At 35.4% G+C, this 19,370-nt stretch overlaps 2 protein-coding genes across 2 annotated transcripts in view; one reads left to right on the plus strand and one right to left on the minus strand.

Annotated features, from left to right (window-relative positions):
• The window catches only part of LOC136034773 (ER degradation-enhancing alpha-mannosidase-like protein 1), a 200,626-nt gene that overhangs the window by 2,308 nt on the left and 178,948 nt on the right, over positions 1 to 19,370 (minus strand). The gene's annotated exons all lie outside the window — the stretch shown is intronic.
• LOC136034772 (uncharacterized) overlaps positions 2,105 to 19,370 on the plus strand; it is a 109,547-nt gene continuing 92,281 nt past the window's right edge. The window contains exon 1 of the mRNA XM_065716181.1: positions 2,105 to 2,391. Within this exon, the coding sequence (XP_065572253.1) occupies positions 2,212 to 2,391 (180 nt within the window). The 5' untranslated portion in view covers positions 2,105 to 2,211. The remainder of the gene's footprint in view (positions 2,392 to 19,370) is intronic.

The following is a 19,370-nucleotide window of genomic DNA, read 5'->3' on the forward strand; positions in this document are numbered from 1 at the left end:
AGCTAATGTAAACAAGAATGTTGAGGAATTTTTTTGGATCTAAGAGGTTGCTGCAAACTTGGTGATCAATATGTTGTTGCAGATACAAGTAGAAACGGTGCAAAAACAAGGCTCGTCTAAGTCAAGGGGAGAGGAACAGTTGCCCTGCAACCTCACCCCACTCCCAGTGATCCACTGTTACAATTTTCGTTTTGTTTTCTATGTTTTTGTTAAATCTACCGATTTTTGGCTTTTCTTTTATCGTGATTGGTCTCCAAAGATAACTTGCTCCGTACGTTCCTGGCCGACGGATGACTCACCATGCAATCGCTTGTCTAGTTGGTAACAAGCTGCTACCGAGTCAAATTTTGTTGTTGTTTTCTTTCAGCGTCGTTTTATCAATTATTCATCTGATATATCTATTATTCTACGGGAAAATTTTACTCTTTTACTTATTGATATCTAAAACAAACCATTCATGGGAATAACGTTAAAAAAATAAATCCTTGTCATCATTAAACAAAACTCTAAAAAAAAAAAAAATACAAGTTTGATAAATATGTAAACATCAGAAGAATCTGCTTTTTATATTGATTCCATATGTATGATGTTCATTAAGCTTAAGCTACTTATCAAAAATTACTAGCACAGAAAAATTTACACACTTTTAAAGGGCGAAAACGCATCCAAAAAGGGATGCAACTTCGGAGAACACTTTCAAAGATGTTTCAAATCCTTCATCTTACTAAATACAAATTTGCATTAGCTCTCTGAAAAGAATGGATGGGGGAGGGGAGGAGAAGGATAATAGCTTGATAATATGGAACCAGTGGTAGATTATAGTACCATAGGCTATTATAATATTATAGTAACAGTTCGAAGCAACTGTAGAAGTTGTGTCGAAGTGTCAGTTTCTTTCATTTGGTACCACAAAGCAAAATTTGGCTCAAACGGGGCTAATGTCCTATCGATTGAGAATTCTCTATTAGCCAATCGGTTTATAACTTTTAAATACTTAACATCCTAGTTTCATAGTCCATACTAGCCATACTGCCATTCAGTGAAGTGGGTGTATTTTTCCTTAAAAATATATATAGGCCTACTGTCCATTCAAAATGAATGATTTTTTGCAAGCTTCGGTCGACAGTTGACCCTATTCATTGTACAATATTACGTAATGATGCTCCAACTGATAAGAGATCCGTGACGTATCCATTGTGATGCGTCACGGATCACAATGGATCCGTGACGGGGCTCACAAAGCCAAGTAAATACATTTTTAAACTAGCATTTTTTTAATTTGATTAAGGTCCTTTTGGAGGAATATTAAAAAGAGAATTTACCTCCTAACCTCCCACGATTTGAAGGAATTGGACTACGGTGGATATTTGTATTCCAACGGAGTGAACATTACCATGCAAAATAGGGAATTGACGAAGGCAGCAGCCTCCCTCATGTTAATGCTAATCAGTTTTGTTATGTAACAAGAAGTAAATCTTTTTTTAGATTCTTGAGATGGCTATGAACAATACCATTTCAGCTCGCATGTTTCCAAAAGCTATCTGTGCATAAAACTTCGGAATTGCCAAATGATCATTTCTGTTTCACTCTAATATGCCTTCAAAAAGGCACTAGCCAAACTTTACGGGGAATAGCAGAAGACAGAGGGAATCAAGGGGGGGCAACAATTCCTCTACATTGGACAATTTTAGTATATTTCAGCCTTTTTAGTGACGTTTCCTTCTTTCATTCGAACAAAACTAGTCTTTTCAGAAAATATCTAACATACGAAGTGAAATGCCAAACATTTTTTTGGAGAATGTTATTTAAGGAAAATTGGTAGAGCCTCTGAACTCCTTAATTCATAGTCCTGCCGTGTAAAACTTAGTCACCCAGATCATATTTTCGTGGTTTGCCATTATTTTTAAATTTCTGTCCTATTAAAATTGATATAATTTTACATGAGCTCAAGTTACTTGGCATCATGCTGGTGAAGTACACTTTTGACCAATCAAAATGCATTCCCATGAGAAATTAAAATAAAATTCACACGGCACAATCTTTCATGCGAAGTGTTTGCAGTTTTACTCTCATTTTTGTTAAAGAAATTTACATTTTCTAAAGCTTAACAGTGGATTAAATTCTAGGAAAGAGTGCTCATTTTCTTCTGAATCAGGAAGGTCGATCAGTCAATCATCTTTCCCGGCTATTTCTGAGCCATGCGTCTCTGGTATGAATCAGAATGGATTGCCTCTATCTGTGGACAATCGAATTAAAACAGGCGGTTATTCAACGCCATCTCCAAGTGGCACTTTTTTAGCGGATGGCACTCGACATTCTCACTCTGACGACGACTCAGGCTGCGCTCTGGAGGAGTATACATGGATACCACAAGGCTTGAAGCCAGATCAGGTAATTAGTTTTTAGTTTGACATCTTCGAATGGATAGTTAAAAAAAAAACTTAACCGTAAAACCAAAGAAAAACCCTATTGTAGATAAATACCCGTCTCACAATATCTTGAATTCAAGGGGCTGCCCAATTTTCTCCGGATTCACCTGATATATATATATATATATATATATATATATATATATATATATATATATATATATATATATATATATATATATATATATATATATATATATATATATATATATATATATATAATTTAGATTAATTTTCGATTAATCATTTTGTGTTTATATTTGTGAATACTGACTACAGAGTAAACCATCTTCATATTCAGACCCCTCTCGGCGCCTGATCTAAAGTAAAAGGTTTGCAGTAGGAGATTTTTTTTTTATTTATCTACACCTTAACATCAACAGAGATAGCGCATGTAAGGCACTTGCACGTTTTAGACTATGGAAATATCAAACAGTTGGTGGTAGTACGAACTCCAGCTAGGAGCGACCCGGCTCAATAGTAACCAAAACTCTAAAAAACGGGATTTTGATACCAATAATTACGTCAAAAGGATCGAATTTTTATGCTGATTTTGAATATACACGTTTCATCAAATTTAGTCTTACCCATCAAAAGATACGAGCCTGAGAATATTTGCCTTGTTTTAGAAAATAGAGGGAAACACCCCTTAAAATTCATAGAATCTTAACAAAAATTACACCATCGCGAAAGCCACACCAGAGAAAATTAGTCTTATTTGAGAAAAAAGGGGAAACACGCCCTATAAGGTTTTTTGTTTTTTCCCCCAGGGGTGATCGTATCGACCCAGTGGTCCTAGAATGTTGCAAGAGGTCTCATTTTAACGTAAATTAAAAGTTCCAGTGCCCTTTTTAAGTGGCCAAAAAACAGGAGGGAAACTAGGCCCCCTCCCACGCTCATTTTTCCCCAAAGTCACCAGATGAAAATTTTTAGATAGCCGTTCCGTTCAGAATAGTCGAAAAATCTAATACCTATGTCTTTGAGGACGACTTATTCCCCCACAGCCCCCGAGGGAAGAGCTGCAAGCTATGAACTTTGCCCATTGTTTACACATAGTATTGCTTATTGGGAAGTATATTGACTTTTTCAGGGGGGATTTTTCCTGGTGGAAGGGTGCTCGGGGGAGGGGATAACGTGAGAGGATCTTTCCATGGAGGATTTTATCATGAGGGGAGAGAATTTCGATGAAGGGGGCGCTAGGTTTTCAAGCGTTATTTAGAAAACAGTGAGAAATTAAATAAAAAAACAAGTTTTTCAACTGAAAGTAAGGAGTAACATCAAAACGTAAAACGAATAGAAATAATTACGTATATGAGGGCGTTCGTTCCCTCTTCAATACCTCGCTCTTTACGCTAAAGTGTTTTTAGCAATTTCAAAAGAGCTATTTATTTTAATTAAATGGCGTTTGTGATTTAGGGAACATTCTTAAAGAATTGGAACAAAATTCGAACTTTAGTGGATTAAATAAAAAAAATAAGTTTTTTAAATGAAAGTAAGGAGCGACATTAAAACTTAAAACGAACAGAAATTACTCCGTATATGAAAGGGGCTTTTCCTTCTCAACGCCCCGCTCTTTACGCTAAAGTTTGACTCTTTCTCTTAACTCTACATTTAAAAACAGTAAAAAAAAAACTTTAGCGTAAAGAGCGGGGCGTTGAGAAGGAAAAGCCCCTTTCATATACGGAGTAATTTCTGTTCGTTTTAAGTTTTAATGTCGCTCCTTACTTCCATTTAAAAAACTTGTTTTTTTTATTTAATTTCTGAACGTTTTTGAATCAACGCATGTTTTGATTTTGGCTCTCCGCAGAGGAATAATTAAAACGAAATTTGTATATATTTTTTTTTTGCTAAATGGCTTTCTCATAATTTTGATCGAATGATTTTGAGAAAAAAAGAGCGGCGGAGGACGACTAGTAGCCCTCCGATTTTCGGCTAATTAAAAAGGCAACTAGAACTTTTAATTTTTTACGAATCTTTTTATAAGTAAAAGATATACGTAACTTATAAATTAGCTTACCTAAAGAACTTTTGTATTCTTATGTTTTTATTACATATATGAGGGGGCTCGCCCCCTCGTCAGTACCTCGCTCTTTACACTAAAGCTTAAATTTTGTCCCAATTCATTAAGAATGACCCCTGAATCACAAAAGCCGCAGAATAAATAGTTGAAATTACTAAAAATACTTTAGCGTAAAGAGCGAGGTATTAGGAGGAGGTGAGCCCCTCATATGGGTAATAATTTCTGTAAGTTTTAAGTTTTAATGCTGCTGCTTACTTCCAACTGAGAAAAAAACTTTTTCATTGTTTTTTTTTTTTTTTTAAGTAATGCTAGTAAATCCTGCGCTCCCTTCATGGACATTTTCTTCCCCCATGACAAATTCCTCGATGGAAAGTTCCCCCAGCATATCCCCCTCTTCTCAGCCCCTGCCTCCAACCAAAAAATCCTCCTGAAAACGCCTGTACACTTTCCAATAACCATTACTATATGTAAGCACTGGTCAAAGTTTTGACCTTGTAACCCCTCCCACGGGGACTGTGGGGGAGTAAGTCGTCCCCAAAGACATAGTTATAAGGTTTTCCGACTACGCTGAATAAAATGGCTATCTCAGAATTTTGATCCGCTGACTTTGGGAAAATAATTAGCGTGGGAGGGGGCCTAGGTGCCCTCCAATTTTTTTGGTCACTTAAAAAGGGCACTAGAACTTTTCATTTCCGTTAGAATGAGCCCTCTTGCAACATTCTAGGAGAACTGGGTCGATACGATCACCCCTGGGGAAAAGAAGAAAAAAAAAACAAAAAAAAAAACAAACAAATAAACACGCATCCGTGATCTGCCTTCTGGCAAAAAATATAAAATTCCACATTTTTGTAGATAGGAGCTTAAAACTTCTACATCAGGGTTCTCTGATACGCTGAATCTGATGGTGTGATTTTCGTTAAGATTCTGTGACTTTTAGAGGGTGTTTCCCCCTATTTTCTAAAATAACGCAAATTTTTTCAGGCTCGTAACTTTTGATGGGTAAGACTAAACTTGATGAAGCTTATATATTTATAATCAACATAAAAATACGATTCTTTTGATGTAGCTATTGGTACCAAAATTCCATTTTTTAGACTTTTGGTTACTATTGAGCCGGGTCGCTCCTTACTACAGTTCGTTACCACGAACTGTTTGAAAGAGCGAGGTATTAACGGGGGGGGGGCGAACCCCTCGTATATGTAATAGAAATATACGAATACAGAAGTTCGTTACGTAAGTTAATTTGTAAGTTACGCATATTTATCACTAATAAAAACGTTCGTAAACAAAATTAAAAGTTCTAGTGGCCTTTTCAAGTAACCAAAAAAACTAGAGGGCAAGTAGACCCTCCAGTCAGAGGCGCCATTTGGACCGAATCTTGGGGTGGGCATAAACTCCATCTTGGCCCCCCCCCCCCGACTCACTTCGTGTCGCGTAATCATCTAGGAAATGGGCATTTGATAGAACTCGAGAATTTTATTATGTATCTTACCTACTTTCAAAGTTTACAATAATTAATAGCAAATAGCGTAATTACCCCAAGGGTCGTCAAGTAATTACGCTCTTTGGTTAATAGGCGTGCAGTAATTTCAAATCAATTGGACAGAATGGACTATGTTGGACATAATGGATTATTATGGCCGGCAAAGGGCCCTTTGTGGTGGAAGCTTGGGCCCCCCTGGATGTCACCCCTGACCCCCCCCAATGGCGCTTCTGCCTCCAGTATGCAAATTTCGTTTCAATTATTCATGTAGGGTGAGCCAAAATCAAAACCTGCATTAATTCAAAAACGTTCATAAATTAGATTAAAAAAAAACAATGTTTTCCATCTGAAAATAAGGAGCGACATTAAAACTTAAAACGAACAGAAATTATTCCCTATAGGAAAGGGGCTGTCCCCTCCTCAACGCTCCACTCTTTACGCTAAAGTTTGACTCTTACTCACAACTCTACTTTTTAAAACAATAAAAAGCTTTCGCGTAAAGAGCGGGGCTTTGAAGAGGGGAAGCCCTTTTCATATACGGAATAATTTCTGTTCGCTTTAAGTTTTAATGTCGCTCCTTACTTTCAGTTAAATTTTTTTTCTAATTTAATAATCTCAGGATCCATTTACCGGCAGCACCAATATACTGAAGCACAAGTAGTTTTTGTCATCATAAATTTGAGGGTATATAGAGTATATTGATAGTTAGATTAATCCATTGAACAGCTCAACATCAAATCTAAAAAATGGAAGCCCACATCATACTTAATGGCCAGTAATGCAGAAAAAAGTACCAAGTGGACTTGCGACAACATTGAAACAGAATGTTTGTCATGGAAAATGAAGGAAGTTCAGCACTCAACCTAGCTAATTTATATCTTTTGATTGAATCATTGTTTGTAACAAAACGTACTAAATAATTCTGTCTGATTTTTAGGGCTGTTACTCTCTTCGACCCCCCACCCTTATTAAAACTTGTGTCCCTGTCGCTGCTCATTAGCTCAATTTGCTGAACTGTTGGAGCTGGGCAAGGTGTGAAAGATATACGAGATATTAGACCCTATTTCCTTTTGTTGTATCTCACAAAAGACTTGCCGGTACGGATTGTTCTTTTGTATAGCCATAAGGTTGAGAGTGTTGCTTAATTATTTACTCTGTGATAATGATTTGACTACTGGTTTTTACTAACGGGTTGTAGTAGCCTACTTGGCTTTTTGCTGGTGGTACTTCTAATCAAGTATGTATGTATGTGTGTGTTTCTTTATTTAGACCGCTTCTCATAATCATTAGTAGCTATTTGCTGCAATAGTTTAAATCGTTGAGAGCTTGAATTGGAATTACTCCATATTAGTATTCCTTTTTTAGCCACTGTACTTGGACGTTCGGCCGTCAAAAATCAAAACACGTTTTCCATAGAAAAAAAAATGAGCGATAAATGAATAAAGTTGTTAGGTCACATGGAAAATGGCAATACCAATTTAAACAGCCTATTGTGTCTAAAACACAGATGTAGAGATAAGACAGATTCTAGTGATGTTAAGTCTGGTCAACTTTGCTAATTGGTGCACTACGGTTGACAGTTATGCACACGAAATCCATTGCCAAAGTGTCAAGGGGGCAAATATTATTTTAAAAATCTAGGAAGGGGTTAGTTTCTTCGAAAATTTTCAATGAAAATACCAAAAACGGGTAATTTCCAAAGAAAACACAAAGGAATTGAAATCTAGGAAGGGGCAGAGAAATATAAGGGGACAAATGCCTCCTACCTAAATTTGGGCTACTGGTTCATCTGAAGTGTTTTAGGCCAGTATCTAAGAAACCAGGCATTGGACGGGAGAAAAAATCAGCGTAATATTTGGTCCGTATAAGGAGGAAGCAATAGGATTAATTTTAGAAGGTGCAAACCTGTTTTTGCGGGAATTCTGAGCCATAACCTCGAAATAACAACCCTAAACAAAAAGAAGGATAGGCCTACTTGGATTCTGTACAGAAAAGGTGCTTGTTGTTTTGTAAAGGTGTTTTCATTGTAAAATAGTCATATTAAAAGTTACAAGCATGGCATTGAAGTAAATTAGCACTACAATTAAAAAAAAGGCAAGGTTTAGGCTATAAGCTAAAAACTGTATAAACGTGAACTTGAAAATAAGGGTCACAAGAAAGTTTTGTTCATCAAGTTGAACATTTTATATATGTCCTAATCACAGTTGTTTCCAGTCCTTCCTTGGGAGACAAAGTTGTCTCCCAAAGGGGCATGTTTGGCTCCTCTAAGATATGGGCATAATTTGCTATGGGACTGGAAGGCAACTGCCTCCTCCAAACCAAGTTTGCTCCCCCACACATCAGTTTGCCACCCCCCCTCCCCCAGCTGAATTTTAGTTTCTGAAAAAATGTTTGTCAAAATTAAGGTAAGCCTGGGTAATTGAAGTATACAGAGAAACAGGACAGTTTTCTTTAGTATATCTTTGCCTTGATCTTAATATATAATTCATTTTTCATTTTTCACTGTCATTTTTGCTTGATTTGAGAAAATTGGCTCGAACTTTGCTTCCCCCCAGGATTTTGACGAAACTACGCCACTGCCCTGAGAACATTAAAAATAACCTTGTTTTGCGTTCATTGTATGGTTACTACGATGCTGACCTGTCACTGTTTACAGTACACGCGCTGTAAGGTGAACCTAAGCCAATCGTATGTTTTGCAGGAAATATATCTTCGTTTTGGGTGGCAGGATTTGCCACAGCTAAAGTTTTCAGCGATCATCGGAAGGGTTTTTCCAAGGTGGTCTGACGCCTAAAGAGTGATGTTTTAGGCTGAAATTTAAAACTATTTCTTGGGAATGAGATCTTCGAATTGGAGGAGGGAGAAATGCTTTGATTTAAACAAAATAAATATTTTGAAATACTTCTCGTGTGATATAGTCAAAATGACCTTACAGTGGATTTTGGCTATCCAAATTTGGCTATTCATCTTTTTACGCTACCAAATTTGCGAAGAATAAACTGCTATAATAGAAACTACTATAATTATCAATTTGGCTATCCATAAGCTTTAACTGTCTGCTAAACAGCCATAGATAATTCCTATAAAAATCCATATAAACCCTCTTTTTTAATTATTTCATGATGAACATGCCTTTTCAGGTGAAGTTTGTTCGTTTACTAAAATCAAATTCCTCCCTAACAAATTTGATCCAATGAAAATTCTTTTTTCAAGTTATTCTGCCCTAAAAAAGCAGTCAAAAATTCCGCTTGGGTTTTTATCATCATAAAGAAACGACCATCTGTCTGTTAGTGGCAATTATAAACTATACCCGAAAGACGAGGTTTTAGGTTCGTTATGCTGTCTTTCCGGGCTTTTCTCTACCGCATTCCCTCTTGCGAAAGGTTTTATAGTAAACCTTCGCCCTGATCATTCATTATGAGAAGTTTGACAGATTTCTAGCAGAGCGTGCTTGTGCTGGCTAATTGATGCGGGATTAAAACAAAATTGAGATCTGAAATGGAGAAGTCAGATTAAAAAAAGGGGCTTGTGAGTAGGGGCGTAGCCAAAATTACATTTACCAACCGGGTCCAACCAAGGATTCTTAATATCTAAAGGTATTATTAGCTACCAGAATCTTAATGACTCCGTAACAGAGGGGGATTTGAACCTGCCTATAATACAATATCGAGATTTTTCCATAGTTCCCAGATTATAATATGCCAATATATTGTATTATTAATACGAAACAAAATTTACTGCTATTATTGTGATTTATTGCAACATTTTGTGAGGCTAAACACTTTTTTAAAAGCATTTTTTCAGCATTACAAAATTTTATGTTATGAGACATGGTAATATCTGGATGAACTAATGAGATCTCCCACTAAGCTTCTTTGCTTACTTAAAAAGAGCACTAGAATCTAAATTTCCGTTCGAAAATGTCCCGATTTTTGGTGATGACTGGTTTGATACAGTCATTCCTAAAATAATATATATATATATATATATATATATATATATATATATATATATATATATATATATATATATATATAACAGGTATCCTTGATCTTCTTCTTGAAAAAAACTGTAAAATTCCAAGATAGGAGATTGAAACCTGTACAAGAGGGATCTCTGACGTGGTGAATTTATTGGTGCAATTATTCTCGAGATCAGTTACCTTTTTGAGATGTTATTTCCCCGTTTCTTAAATCGGAGAAATTTTCTCAGGCTCGTAGTGTTTGGTGTGTAAATGATGAATTTTATATATTTGGAATGACCATGAGAATATGTTTTTTTGAATTTCTTTTAAAAATGCGCTAAAAAGTAAAAATTTGTTCTCAAGAGTCTATGAATATAAGTGAAAACGAGAGGCATGAATCAAATTGAGTTTTACATAACATATATATAAAACTTATCTAAGTTATAAATGCATAAATGAATAAAGTCGATGAGTTGAGGAAAACGATTTAAAAAGACATAGTTTAGTAAAGCCCAGTCCTTTTTGTGCCCCTCGTTTTCACTTATATTTAAAGATTCTCGAAAAAAATTCTAATTTTTAGTCCATTTTGAAGCCTATTCTATTTTTTATTTATTTATGATTTGCGACTGTTTAATTTTTTCTAAGACTAAAAGTCTTTCTTCTTCTCGAAGAAAATTTTTTTTTCTTATTTAAGATTGAAATGTAAGTTACCACGACCAAAGGCAAGCGTTCATACCCCTGTGCTTTTAAGTCTTGTATCAGTATCATAGGGATTGCTTATACTTTTTGCTGTGCCCAGTCACCATTTTTTTTATTTATGCAAGGGGGAGTATACAAGACAGGGGAATTTTGATGTTGTATTATTATACTTCTATTGAGAGTCCATATACTGGTAAAACTTAGAAGTACCTGAACATTCGGAAGTGGTTGAAAAAAGCCTCACAAATTTAACAAATTTATGTGATAAAAGTATAAACATGTGTGTGACAAAAATTCAAGTCAGTCTGTGAAATGATACAGACTAGTTAATTAAAAAAAACAAACAAAAAAAAACAGTTATTTTGACGCACACTTTGTTATCACATTTTTTTGTAGATTTTTGGTTGCTAGAACCACTCCTTTATGACAATTCGCTACCAAGAACTGTTCGATAACTCTTTCGATTGTTTTGAATATTATTAAGCGATGTTGCTTCATTTCTTTAAGCTGTTGAAAATACTACATATTTAAGAATTGTGATAAAAATTAGTCGTACTAAAATGGTAAAACTAATTTGAGTGCCCTAAGATAATTTGCTCTGAAATTTCTTCCGTAAAGTTCGATTGATTTGAGTTGTATTTATTGATTCATGTATAATAAATTATAAAATAATAAAACTGTTAGTTCTTTTTGTTCAACATCTTATTTATATTTGTTTTTACAATATATTTACGGTTAGTTTTGGGCTATTTATTTTTGGTCAGTGTTTCATGGAAAAAGTGTGTTCCTAAAAATTTCATCCCTATCAATTTTTGAATTGAAAACTGAAATGCTTTAATAAAAACAGGGAGAGAAAAAATAATTAAAATTGACCCTTATTTTATTTCAATTGGCATATTATTCGTATGCATTACTAGTAATAATTTTTGCATACAGCTATTATGTCTTTAAAAGGGATGGCTTTATAATGAAGAAAATGCTAATGACAATTAGTGCCCTATTGAAATAGTAAAGTCTGATTTTGTGCTTCTGTGTTGCAAAATTAACCTTAGATTTGTTATCAGAACGCCGATAAATCCCTAAATACTAAGTTTGGTCGTAATTAGACAGCCCTCTGAAATCTAGCCTACTCAGATCTAGGATAGAAACCATAAATACCAAATTCGGGAAAAACCAAACACCATTTGTAAGATCTGTGTATAGTGACTTTTGATTTAGGACTGTGACCCTACAATGATTTTTAACGATTACCACTTAGGTCTGAACCGCTCCATAAACTGTCCTTAACTGATTAGGATTCAATAAGAGGTACAACATCTCTGTGAGCACGGTATCAGAAGTGGAAGGGGAGACGGTATTGAAGAAGTACTTTAATTTTTTAGAAGGACAGTACTTTTCTAGCCTTCTCAATAGTAGGCACTAGAAAACACGAAACTGCCCTAGCTCCGCAAGCGAACTTCTATGATTTAACACCAGGTCGTGTAGATGGAAGTATTCCTTCGAGAACCTACGATAGAAAATATGCAACCTAAACTGTATACCCTATGCTAAATCTCACGAAGAGCTTCACATCCCACTTATTTGAAATGTTTTACACTAAACATTGCATATAAGATAGTGCTCTTTCCTCGAAGAGCATGTCTAATTCATAATGTTAGACCACCTTGGTAGCGTATAATGTTATTACAAGCTATACTTGGTTAGCGAAAGGAATTTCACTGCCCCCTAAGGAGTACCCCTTTATTAATAGTGAGTTCTGGTTGTCAACGAAGTTCTCGAGGTCAAGAGCTGCGTCCACAAGTACTAGTGAATTAATCGATGAAGATAAACTTGCGAAGGGTTGCGAGAACTAAATGATCAGTTTGTTGTTGCTGCAAGTTTGGGTCTAGAATTAACTTTCTCTGTGGAATTTCAATTGAAACTGGCATAACTTCGCTATCACATAGGAATACGAAACTTCTTGAACAATGTCATTCGGATTTAATTCATGGATAGAAATTCAAAGGAAGAGAAGCCTACATTTGCCAAATTGACAGAGCTGTTTGTTAAAGTTGACTTATGATAAAGTCGATAGCAAACCAAATAACCCATAAAAGAGAAAGGGAAAAAGAAAAAAATTCCCAGGTAAGGCTAAGAGGAAATTTATAAAAGGATCTTTGGGAATTTGTGGCTCACCGTAGTAAGAATAGTGCTGAATAAAGGAAACAGGGAGGAAACAACGGGGTTGAAACAACTAAGACGCTTGGGAGATATATAGGACATATAAATTTTGGCTCTATATTTGCATATATAGGGGGAGGAGGTTAAGTATAGCAGGGCTGTATTCAAAATGTAACCTGACTTAGCCAAAAATACCAACTGAATATTTAATAAAATGTAAATACAATGTAGTTTTCCACTGAGTCCAAGCTAATTGTCTTTTTGTACAAACAGCAATAAACCGATGTTGTCTGGTTCTATAGATCCAAATTCTCGAGTGTGTACTAGCTAACAGATAAGTACCGTTTTCTGGTTCTGGACAATCCTAGTACTTTTTTTATTCAGTGTATGAAGCTCCGCCTATTCTTTCCTCCGTTCCTGTTGAAGATTAAATAAAAAATAAAGTTTTTTTAACTGGAAGTAAGGAGCGACATTAAAACTTAAAGCGCACAGAAATTACTTCGTATATGAAAGAGGCTGCTACCTCATCAACGCCCCGTTCTTTAAGCTAAAGTTTGACTCTTTTTCTCAATTCTTCTTTTTTAAACAGTAAAAAATTTTAGCGTAAAGAGCGGGGCGTTGATGAGGTAGCAGCCTCTTTCATATACGAAGTAATTTCTGTGCGTTCTAAGTTTTAATGTCGCTCCTTACTTCCAGTTAAAAACACTTGTTTTTTTTATTTAATTTCTGAACGTTTTTGAATCAATGCATGTTTTGATTTTGGCTCTCCGCAGAGGAATAATCAAAACGAAATTTGCATATTTTTTTTTTCTAAATAGCTTTCTCGTAATTTTGATCGAATGATTTTGAGAAAAAAAGAGCGGGGGACGAAGCCTAGTTGCCCTCCGATTTTTTGGTTAATTAAAAAAGCAACTAGAACTTTTAATTTTTTACGAATATTTTTATTGGTAAAAGATTTACGTAACTTATAAATTAGCTTACGTAAAGAACTTTTGTATTCTCATGTTTTTATTACATATATGAGGGGATTCGCCCCATCGTCAGTACCTCGCTCTTTACACTAAAGCTTAAATTTTATCCCAATTCATTAAGAATGACCCCTGAATCACAAAAGCCGTAGAATAAATAGTTGAAATTACTAAAAATACTTTAGCGTAAAGAGCGAGGTATTAGAAGGAGGTGAGCCCCTCATATGGGTAATAATTTCTGTTTGTTTTAAGTTTTATTGCTGTTCCTTACTTCCACCTGAAAAAGCTTTTTCACATTTATTTTTTAATTGTTTTTTTTTTAAATAATGATAGTAAATCCTGCTCTCCCTTCATGGAAATTTTCTTCTCCCATGACAAATTCTCGATGGAAAGTTCCCCCAGCATATCCCTCTCTTCTCAACCCCTCCCCAACCAAAAAAATCCTCCTGAAAACGTCTGTATACTTCCCAATAACCATTACTATATGTAAGCCCAGGTCAAAGTTTGTAACTTGTTGCCCCTCTCACGGGGACTGTGGGGGAGTAATTCGTCCCCAAAGACATAGTTATAAGGTTTTTCGACTACACTGAATAAAATGGCTATCTCAGAATTTTGATCCGTTGACTTTGGGAAAATAATTAGCGTGGGAGGGGGCCTAGGTGCCCTCCAATTTTTTTGGTCACTTAAAAAGGGCACTAGAACTTTTCATTTCCGTTAGAATGAGCCCTCTTGCAACGCTCTAGGACAACTGGGTCGATACGATCACCCCTGGGAAAAAAAAAACAAAAAAAAACAAAAAACAATAAAACAAATAAACACGCATCCGTGATCTGCCTTGTGGCAAAAAATGCAAAATTCCACATTTTTGTAGATAGGAGCTCGAAACTTCTACAGTAGGGTTCTCTGATACACTGAATCTGATGGTGTGATTTTCGTTAAGATTCCAAGACTTTTAGGGGGTGTTTCCCCCTATTTTCTAAAATGACGCAAATTTTCTCAGGCTCGTAACTTTTGATGGGTAAGACTAAACTTGATGAAACCTATATATTTAAAACCAGCATTAAAATGCGATTCTTTTGATGTAGCTATTGGTATCAAAATTCCATTTTTTAGAGTTTTGGTTACTATTGAGCCGGGTCGCTCCTTACTACAGTTCGTTGCCACGAACTGTTTGATATTTTAGAGACAATCTTCTTCAAGGACTGCCTTTGCTATCAGACAAGTGGACAGGATTACGGATGCTTTCGGGTACGGCTCCCCCAAAAAATCTTCATATCATAATGATTTTCTCGTATTGTGTATTCCATGTAATTTACCTATTTCGGTACCTTTTCCGATTTCTCTTCCCCCTCTGAAAAAAAAGAAAACCAGACGCAATCATGCTTGCTTCATGTAATCGTTGTGCTTCTGAATTATGATTCAATCGTCACCCAGCACTTCTTGATCTTCTGCATTGACAATAAAAGAACACTGTTTGTTTTAAACAAACTAAGTTGCAGATGTCGTGAGATTTTCATTTGCTAATCGAAGTGGAACAATTTCAATCGTGTAAACTGAACCTGGGAAGCTTTCTTAGCCGTTATGGTTAACGAACCGTAAAAATATATGAAGCTTTTAATAGACGAAGATTCAGGAGACAGTATCTATTTATTTCTGCTTCAAACATTTGAGCATTTTTCGCACCTGTCTTAGTCATTTCTTGCTGAATGTTGCGGGGGAATTCCTCCTCCCCAAGTACGAATACTCATCCGATATATGAAGCCCACCCCTGTGAACATTCGCAAAAGTATTAGAAAGTAACCTTCGCGAAATATATATATATAAATAAGTTGTCTGTGTGTGTGTGTGTCTGTCGAGTGACGTCATGTTTGTGTGTCGACTGACGTCATGTTTTCGACTGACGAAATTACAGACCGGGACATCGGGACACAAATGACGACCGGGACACCGGCACATAGGGAATATAATATATATAAAAATATAATATAATGTATAGGGAATATAAATGACGACACTCAAAGAGAAAGCGACCGGGACACAAGGAATGTTCGATTAGCAATCACCATCAACAAGGCACCGGGACACAAATGACGACCGGGACCCAGGGAGTATAAATGATGACCAGGACATAAGTAAAAAAAAACTAAAAAAAAACTAAAAAAAAGGTAAAAACTACAAAAAACTTAAAAGAAAAAAAAACGACCGCGACACTCAAAGAGAAATTACAGACTGGGACACAAATGACGACCGGGACACAGGGAAACAACAACAACGGGACGCCGGGGGGCACAGGGGGATATATAAATGATGACGGGGACACAGGGAATGTTCGATTAGCAATCACCATAAACAAAGCTCAAGGGCAATCATTAGAATAATGAGGTATACATCTGAATACAGATTGTTTTTCCCATGGACAATTATATGTTGCATGTTCAAGGGTCGGTAAACCTGACAATCTATTTATATGCACAGACAATGGGACAGCCAAGAATGTTGTATATTCGCAAGTTTTAAGTAGTTAAAAATATATATATATATCTATCTATATTCACAGGTGGGACAGAGGGACACAACTACAATGGCGCGTAACTAATATGGCGCGTAAAGACTTACGTGCGCGGGGGGGGGGGGGTGGCTTGGGGGGTTGTGGCGCGAAGCGCCACCCCAACAGCTAGTCTATATATATAAAAATAAGTTGTCTGTCTGTCTGTCGAGTGACGTCATTATACGACGTCTGAATTATTTCATCATATACCAATTCAAAAACGAATGTATTCAAGCCGAAGTAGCTGAGTTGGTAAAGCGTTATGTTCCAGGTTCCAGGTCCGAGAGGCTCCAGATTCGAACCTTGGCTTTAGCATTAATACAAAAGAAGAAAAAAACTAAAAAAGGTAAAAACTACAAAAAAAACTAAAAAGACAATACTAAAAAATATAAAAAAGCTAAAAAAAAAAAAATAAAAAAAATAAAAAATAAAAAAAAAAAAATAAAAAAAAAAAAAAAAAAAAAAAAATAAAAAATAAAAAAAAAAAATAAAAAATAAAAAAAGGTAAAAAACTAAAAAAGAAAAAACTAAAAAACCTAAAAAAAGGTAAAAACTAAAAAAAAATTAAAAAAAAACTAAAAACTAATAAAAAACTGAACAAACTAAAAACTGAAAAAGAAAAAAAACTAAAAAAAGGAAAAAAAACTGAAAAATAAAGGAGAAAAAGAAAACTAAAAACCGGGACACAGGGAACATAAATGACGACCGGGACACTCAAAGAGAAATTACAGACTGGCACACTGGGACACAAATAACGACCGGGAGATATAAATGACGACCGGGACACTCAAAGATAAATTACAGACCGGGACACCGGGAAACAAATGACGACCGGGACACCGGGACACAGGGAATATAAATGACGACCGGGACGCTCAAAGAGAAATTACAGACTGGGAGACTGGGACACAAATGACGACCGGGATACTGGGAATATAAATGACGACCGGGACACAGGGACACAACTACAAGGCGGATGCCGGGGGCACAGGGGGATATATAAATGACGGCGGGGACACAGGGAATGTTCGATTAGCAATCACCATCAACAAAGCTCAAGGGCAATCATTAGAATAATCAGGTATAGATCTGAATACTGATTGTTTTCCCCATGGATAATTTTGTGTTGCATGTTCAAGAGTCGGTAAACCTGGTAGTTTCTTTTTAGTTTTTTTGTAGTTTTTATCTTTTTTAGTTTTTTTCATCTTTTGTAGTCAAGGTTCGAACCTGGAACCTCTCGGACCTAAAACCTGAAACATAACGCTCTACCAACTCAGCTACTTCAGCTTGTATACATTCGTTTTTGAATTGGTATATGATGAAATAATTTAGACGTCATATGCGGACAGACAGACAAACAACTTATTTTTATATATATTGATTTTATTTTTTTTTGTTTTCTTTTTCTCCTTTATTTTTTCAGTTTTTTTCCTTTTTTTAGTTTTTTTTTCTTTTTACCAGGTTATTATTTGTCTTTTCTGATCGTTTTAATTTTCATTAATTCCAAAATAATTTCTAATCGTTTTAAGTTTCAGTGTTGCCCCTTACTTTTTGCTGAAAAAACTTGTTTTTTTATTTAATCATTAATCTTCTAAAAGAGGCTGGTGATTTTTAAGTTAATCATCTTTATGTTTCAAATAACTGATATTCAATGGTAAATTTGAATTTAGTTATTTGACTTAGGTATATTCATATTGAGTTTATCTTATATGGCGTCAAAAATATGAAAGAGTGGACTCTAAATCAATTTATCATACAGTACCTTTTCAATCACTGCAGAAAATATTGTAGTTTTGCTAAAGCACAGTATAGTTTCCTCTTGGGTAAATTGTTTGATTTCATAATGACTAAAAATGAATATAAATTGGAAGAGGGGGGCAGTACACGTTCATCTGTGATAAAGCAAAAACAGTACATTACAATCCTTATTCATATCAACAAGGACATAACCAGACATAACCAGTAAATGATATATTTTTTCATAACCAGGACATAAGTAAAAAGAAACTAAAAAAAACTAAAAAAAAGGTAAAAACTACAAAAAAAAACTAAAAAGAAAAAAAAACTAAAAACTAATAAAAAAAACTAAAAAAGCTAAAAAACTAAAAAACTAAAAAAGAAAAAAAAGGAAAAAAATGAAAAACAAAAGGAGAAAAACAAAACTAAAAAAAATTAAAAATAAAAAAAAACTAAAAAGAAAAAAACTAAAAAAAAACTAAAAAATAAAGTAAAAACAAAAAAAAAACTAAAAAGAAAAAAAGGGGAAAAATACAAAAATTTATTTCATCATATACCATTTCAAAAACGAATGTATATACAGACCGGGACACCGGGATACAAATGACGACCGGGACACAGGGAATATAAATGACGACCGCGACACAGGGACACAACTACAACGGGGACGCCGGGGGGCACAGGGGGATATATAAATGACGACAGGGACACAGGGATGTTCGATTAGCAATCACCATCAACAAAGCTCAAGGGCAATAATTAGAATCATGAGGTATAACTAAAAAAACTAGAAAAAAGGTAAAAAACTAAAAACTAAAAAAAAGACCAATTCAAAAACGAATGTATATACAGACCGGGACACCGAGACACAAATGACGACCGGGACACAGGGACACCAGGAATATAAATGACGCCCGGGACACTCAAAGAGAAATCACAGACTGGGACACCGGGACACAAATTACGACCGGGACACAGGGACACAACTACAACGGAGACACCGGGGGGCACAGGGGGATATATAAATGACGACGGCGACATAGGGAATGGTCGATTAGCAATCACCATCAACAAAGCTCAAGGACAATCATTAGAATCATGAGGTATAGATCTGAATACGGATTGTTTTCCCATGGACCATTATATGTTGCATGTTCAAGAGTCGGTAAACCTGACAATCTATTTATATGCACAGACAATGGGACAGCAAAGAACGTTGTATATTCGCAAGTTTTACGTAGTTAAAAACACACACATATATATATATATATATATATATATATATATATATATATATATATATATATACTCACAGGTGGGACATAGGGACACAACTACAATGGCGCGTAACTAATATGGCGC

The sequence above is a fragment of the Artemia franciscana genome, chromosome 13, assembly GCF_032884065.1.
Source record: "Artemia franciscana chromosome 13, ASM3288406v1, whole genome shotgun sequence".
Classification (NCBI taxonomy): domain Eukaryota; kingdom Metazoa; phylum Arthropoda; class Branchiopoda; order Anostraca; family Artemiidae; genus Artemia; species Artemia franciscana.